Source organism: Condylura cristata, unplaced genomic scaffold (assembly GCF_000260355.1).
Source record: "Condylura cristata isolate star-nosed mole 26May11 unplaced genomic scaffold, ConCri1.0 scaffold00039, whole genome shotgun sequence".
Classification (NCBI taxonomy): Eukaryota; Metazoa; Chordata; class Mammalia; order Eulipotyphla; family Talpidae; genus Condylura; species Condylura cristata.
This window is the reverse complement of record NW_004567140.1, coordinates 4,634,316-4,640,925: the sequence shown is the minus strand read 5'-3', so window position 1 is coordinate 4,640,925 and position 6,610 is coordinate 4,634,316. Positions and strand designations below refer to the sequence as shown.

The window sequence follows — 6,610 nt, the reverse complement described above, 5'->3', positions numbered from 1 at the left end:
AGTCCCAGGTCTGGGCTCTGGGACGCGTGGATGAGCAGCACAGGCTCTTTTAAGAACGTAAGGAGAGAAATGGGCTGCGTGGCCATGAAGGCCTGGGAGGAAGTTCTGCAGCCCGCTTCCTCTGGGGAGGGGGGAAAGATACGTCCCCACTGCTCAGAATGCTGGGGACTCTTAATCAAAACAGCCTGTGTTCCGGGCCAGCAAGCACATGGCCCGGGACCATTTGGACCCTCCCTGGAATTTGAATTAAGAACAGAGTTGGCTGGCTCATCCTGACTGGGAGGCCCCTGGGGTGCAGAGCAGGCCCCCGGCTCCTGGGTCTGTGCCGGACCAGCCCTTCCCGCTCACCCTGGCCAGCCGTGGGGGCCGCTGTCCATGCAGGAGCTCTGACTAACATTGTGCTGTAAAGGTCACGGGCATGCCGATGACGGGTAAGATCAAAGATGGGAAGTTAGCGGCGATCGCTGCCCAAATAAAAGGAAGCGAGTGGCCCCTGCTTCCGTGGGGGATGCGCTGAGTGAAAACCAGAAGCGGGCCCAAGGTCTGCAGACACACCTGAGGAGGCCGGCGAGAAATGAGTGCGGGAAGCGGAACCCTGCCTTATAGGAATAGCTGCCGTTTTGGGGTCTCCTTCCCCCGCTCCCTGCCCCCAGGCGGAGGCCCAGGCTGCAGAAAAATCTCGGGACTTTTTTTCAAAGCAATAATGACTGTGATTACGGGCCACGATTTCTACCCGGACTTCACTGGTAAACCACGGGCTTCTCTGGCCCAACTAAACGTATCATTACACACACAGTATCCTAAAAGAGACACCGAAGTATTTGGGCTGGAATAAGTCAGCTATGGGTATAATTTTAGGTTTGATGATACGTCTGTAAAAGCCAAGCGTTTGAGACTTGGAAAAAGTTCTGGTCCCTACCTTACAAGCATCTGCTAACCATCAACCACTAGATTCTTAAACGGCCTTGCAGTTAACTCAGTTTAAACCAAACCGAAATAAAATGTGAACTTGGGGATGCCCCCTGTCCAAGCAGAACTCTGGGGGCATTCCTGGGGCCACCCCTGGAGGCTGGAGATGTGAGGAAGGGTTCTCAGGAAGACTAACAGTTTCTAGACAAGGGGAGGGAGGCGGGAAAGCTGTAGTCACGGTGGAATATTCTCGTAAATGGGGCTGGAGAAAGCTCCCAGCTGGCCGGCAGGCGGGAGCAGAGACCTGGGCACCAGGCTGGACGGGAGCGTCTGTCCACACAGCTTGCCCAGGCAGGCAGGCGTGAGTTTTTGCTTTACCTGGGAGCAGGCTCCGCCCCACCCCCGCCCCCTCCAAGCCTGGAAGTCAAGGGAAGCTCCTGCTTAAACTGTAATTCGTGAAGCTCCTTCTATGGAGGGCGAACCAAAAACATATTCTGGGAACAGATTCTTCCTTCTCCTTCTGTGTGGGTGTGGGTGGCCAAGGCGTCTGAGGGCTCACAGTCCCACCCCCCACCTGGCCCTGCTGGCGACCTGACACCTCCATGGCTGCCCAGAGTCCTACCCTGCTGTGGGTGGCACTGCCACAGGGCAGTGTGTCAGGAGGGGGCTCGGACATGTCTGAACTGTCTCTGCGATAGTGTCTGAGACAGAGAGTGAGAGAACACGGAGAGACCAGAACTTTCCATGGGAAGAGTTTGCGTGTCTCCTGGTATGTCACCTAACTTCGAAGCTTTCGAAAGGGTGGGGGCTGGCAAGAACTAATTTTTTAAGCTGATTTGTTCAGTCACCTTTCTTTAATCTTGATGCTGTTAGCAAGGCTGCTTCCAAAGACTATTTTCGCTTAAACGGATGCTTCTGTTTTCTTTATTCTCAGTAGCAATTGTCTTAATCCCATTACCCTTGTGTACATGTCACAGCAGATCTATAAATGCACATAACGGATTCACTGATTTTCGAATAATACACTTAGAGTCAACCCTTGTTTACCAGGCAGCCTGGGATGCTCTCAGCGGGGCTGACAGTTACCTTGAAGGCCACCTGGATGATCTCCTCGGTGTTGGCAGGGTGGCACAGGACAGCCAGGCCGATCACATACTCTCGGAAGTCGATGCTGCCGTCGTGGTTCTGTGGAAGGCAGGGCAGCTCGTTAGCAGGGCCACTGTGTGCCCAGCCAGCCTGCAGTGCACCGCCCGGCCCCACGGCATCACATGCTCAGCCGTGTGGAGAAAAGCTCCCCCTGAGGGAGAACAGCAGGCAGGGCCCACCCCCCCAAATTCAGAAGGAAAAACAAATCTGTTCCTGTTTAGCAATGACCACCTCACCCCAGGGCCTCCACGCTGGCTGCGCGGCACCAGAGCGGGTTCTTGAGCTCGGCCGCAATGGCTGCCCCCAGCCGGGAGGCAGGCCAGCATGTCCTAGGTGGGATGGGAGCTTTCAGTCCAGCATTGCTGGGGGCCCAGGCCAGCGCCAAAGGTCACTAACCAACCCTCTCCGTGGACACGAGGAAGGGAAAGGAAAAGGACCATTGGAGGCAGAAGTGACAGCGAATTCTTGGAAACGTGATCTGGTACCAAGTTCAGAGTAAAATTTAGAACTGGGGGCCTCCCTGGTGGTGCAAGAATTGTGAATTTCAAAACATTCTAGACTTTGACAATATTCCAAGGCTGACTTCAAAGGAGGAGACCAGCCGGTGGAGGGAGATCCTGTCCCTCCATAACATGCCTCAAACTGGAGGCCAGGACAGCCCCAGGCCAGAGCCAAGATGGCGCACTGAGTCACTGCAAAAAAGAAGGGAAGACGACGTGCCACCGATACTCTGGACCGTGGCCCGGCCCTTCCCTGTCCAGGCAGGGGGTGGAAGAGTGTGTGGCGTGGCACCCTCCCCCCCCCCAGTCGCCCTTGTGGCTTCCAGCACCTGGGGGGTGGGGGAGGGTCCCCAGGTCACTTGCTGACACTCTGTCTGTCGGCCACTCCAGGAGGAATAGATGGCGTCTCTCCTGTGTCGGAGTCTCAGACATCGGCTCCCTGAGGTGGTTTCAGAGTTGTATTGACTCACCAGTTCTATTCACAGCATCAGGTCCCCCTTAGGTAACATTTTAAATTTAGCGACAATGCAGGATTTTAGTATTTTAAGTCCCCTTATTGGATTTTAGTCTTTTGAATCAACGTATATAAAAAGCATAGAAATCTTAATCATGGTCCCTGAAGGGAAACTTACACAGTTTCATAATGTGAACTTGTAATGGAAGGGTGATTAGGGATGTCCAAATCCTCCTTTTCATAGTGAAGGTTTGACAGATACTATCTGAAGTTGAAGGATCAAGAGAGCACTTTCTCTGTATAATTGAAAGTGACAAGCCAGTAAAAGCTTGTAGAACGACTACAAAAACTCTTGAGAAGAGGAGGCGGACAGAGGTGGTGCTGAGGACGCGACGCCTGATTGCTGATAAGGGGGAATCTGTAGAGACTTGTGTTTGGCTGAAGGGTGGTCTGGAATACATTTGGCGATGGTGAACTACTAAGGCTAGGAATCATCTTTCTTTTAGTTGTTTTATAATTACCATAACATCACAGCGGCAAATGAGAGATAATTAGCATCCCCAAAATAATTTTAAAAGGCTTACACAAGACAGGGCCTACTGTACAGCAGCCAACTGAAGAAAGGCCTGAGCATTTGAAGTTGTTCTATCAATCCAAAGGGATGTTATTATTCAAATACAGCAAACTTTCAGTTATGCTGGAGTCAGGGAGGAGGTATTCTGTTTGCTTCAGTATTCTTACTACCCACATATGTAATTGTATTACCAGTTCTCTAGGAACTAAATTGTTTCAATACATTCAGCAGTAAAGTAAACACTTTTAAAAAAAGTAATCCTGAAACCACTTCAAGGTCGATAAGCAGATTAAAAAGGAGGCCCTGGAGGGCCCACCACAGGTAATTTTAAGATCCCATTTTGGGACTCATGGTTGTGAAATACCACAGATGAGATTTCTGAATGAAGTGATTGTAAAATCAGATTTTTAAAAGCACATGTTTTTACTACTCAAAAAATACTTAAAAAATGATGCCTAAGAAAAAACTTTCAGTGTTTTCAGAGATTTCTCTTTCTTAGATACAGAGCACGTGATTCCTTTTCTTCTTGTTACAGGTTATAGAATTCAGTGAATTTTATCAAAATAAAGGTGCTTTTCAAAATTGTATGGACTATTTTGAAATTTAAAGATGTAAGACAGTGAAAAAGAAACCAGGAAAACAATGCACTTACATTCTCATCCAAAACAATTAAAAATATTGGAATAAATTTAACTGAAGCAGTGAAAGACTTATGCATGGGAGACCATAAGACACTGTCTAAGGAATGAAGGGACAAAAAAGATGGAAAGATATTTCATGCTTATGGGAGAACTAACTTCCTTGAAATGGTTATATGGTCTAAAGCAATACACAGATTCAATGCAATCCCTATTAAAACCCCAACAGCATTCTTCATTAAATTATGAACTACAAACAACAACAACAACAGCAACAAAAACCAAAATCCCGAACAGCAAATATACTCCTGAGGAAAAAAGAACAAAAATGGAGGTATCATAATCTCTGACTTCAAAGTATATTGTAAAGAGATAGTAATTAAAACAGCATGGAATCTGAATAAAAATAGACACGTAGATGAACGGAACAGATTTGAGAGCCCATAAATAAAATCACACGTGTGAACAATTAATTATTTTTCTTTTTAAAGATTTACTTATTTATGCATACAGAACTGGGGTACAGGCCAGAGGTGCAGAGACGGTGAGAGGATTCACCAGAGACAGAGTGGGGGGCAGAACAGGCCGAGTGATAAGTATGCTGCTGAGAGGAGCAGTGGGCAGGTCAGGAGAGGTCTGCCATGCCATGTAGGTCACCTCCGGGGCTGGGGATCGAACTCATGCTGAAGTGGCTTTAGCTTCTTGGTGATGTGCCACCAGGGAGGGCCCAGACAATTAATTTAAGACACAGCAGCCACGGACACACAAAGTATAAAGAAAATCTCTTCAATAAATGATGCAAGGATAACTAGACAGCCACATGCAAATGAAGCTAGACCACCATCTTACAGCATATACTAAAGTTAATTCAAAATGGGTTAAGACCTGAAACCATCAAGTGTACCGGAGAAAATACAGGTGATATGTTCCTGTGATCATGAGATGTGTTTGGGGACTTAACTCCAACAGCCAGGGAAACAAAAGCAAAAATAAATAAATGGAACAGCAGCAAACTAAAAGCTTCTGCATAGCAAAAGAAATCTGCTTTAAAGTGAAGAGATACCCTAATGAATGGAAGTCCACTTTTGGAATGGAAGTTCCATTTGTCCACTTTATCCAGATATCCACTTCATCTGAATACCCAAAGACACTGTGCATAATCAGAAATGAAAAGAATACATAAAACTCAACAAAATAGCAACCAGATTACAAATTAGGCGGAAGATACAGATAGGTACTCCTTCAAAGAAAAGTACAGATGGCCAACAGGCACATGAAAAGATGTTCATCATCTGTTACAATTAGGGAAATGCAATTGAAAACAACTATAAGATATAGCACTATACCGTGAGATGGTTATTATCTAAAAGAAAAGAAATTTTGGACAGGCTTTAGTGTGGAGAGAAGGGAACCCTATGTGATATTGGTGGGAATGTAAATCGGTGCATCCATTATGGATATAAGCATGAAGATGCTTCAAAAAATTAAAGATAGAAATTTCAAATGATCTAGATATCTCAGTTTTGTGTATTTAACCCCAAAATACAAAACCACTAATTCAAAGAGAATTATGTTTATCCCACATATTTACTGCTGTATTAGTTAATAGCCAAGATCTGGAAACAACCTAAGTAACAGACAGTATATAAGCCCAATGGAATACTACTCAGCTATAAAAGGATGAAATCCTGCTATTTGCAATGACATGGATGAACTCGAGGGAATCATGCTTACCAAAGTAAGTCAAAGGGGAAAGAGAAACATTTGTAAGATTTATTGCAGCACTATTTACAATAGGTAAAATATGGAAACAACCCAGATGGCCAAAAGTAGATGACCGAATCAAGGAGATGTAGTCCATACACACAATGGAATACTATTCAGCAGTCAAATAAGATAATCTCATGCCGCTTGAAGGAAATGAAAAATATTGGATGGTTTCATGTTTAGGAGAAATACAGGATAACCAAGTAAGGGATCAGGAAAAAAAATGACAATATTCTTAAAAAGACCAACAAAATTAGCAGGCAACCATAAAACAAGAAACCTTCTGTGAAGGAGGGGAAGGAAAAGGGATCAAAACTGGACAGAAGAGCCCAGGAAATTCCCACCACTAGTTCATAGGTGAATTCTCATAAAATTCACACCACTAGTTCACAGGTAAATTAGTGGTGGGACTGTTTAGCAAGGTAGCAGGATATAAAATAAACACACAAAAGTCAGAGGCTTTCCTATACACAAACAACCAAGCAGAAGAAGCAGAGATAAAAAAAAAAAAATCCCCTTTTCAATTAAAATAAAAAGGATCAAATACCTGGGAGTCAACAAAGGAGGTAAAAGACCTCTACAAAGAAAATTACAAAACACTATTAAAAGAAATACAAGAAGA

General features: G+C 45.4%; 1 protein-coding gene across 2 annotated transcripts in view; it reads right to left on the bottom strand.

Annotated features, from left to right (window-relative positions):
• Positions 1–6,610, bottom strand: part of LPCAT2 (lysophosphatidylcholine acyltransferase 2) — a 73,233-nt gene that overhangs the window by 8,199 nt on the left and 58,424 nt on the right. For both annotated transcript variants that reach the window (XM_004693570.2, XM_012733211.1), the window contains one exon: positions 1,996–2,094. In XM_004693570.2, the coding sequence (XP_004693627.1) occupies positions 1,996–2,094 (99 nt within the window). The remainder of the gene's footprint in view (positions 1–1,995; positions 2,095–6,610) is intronic.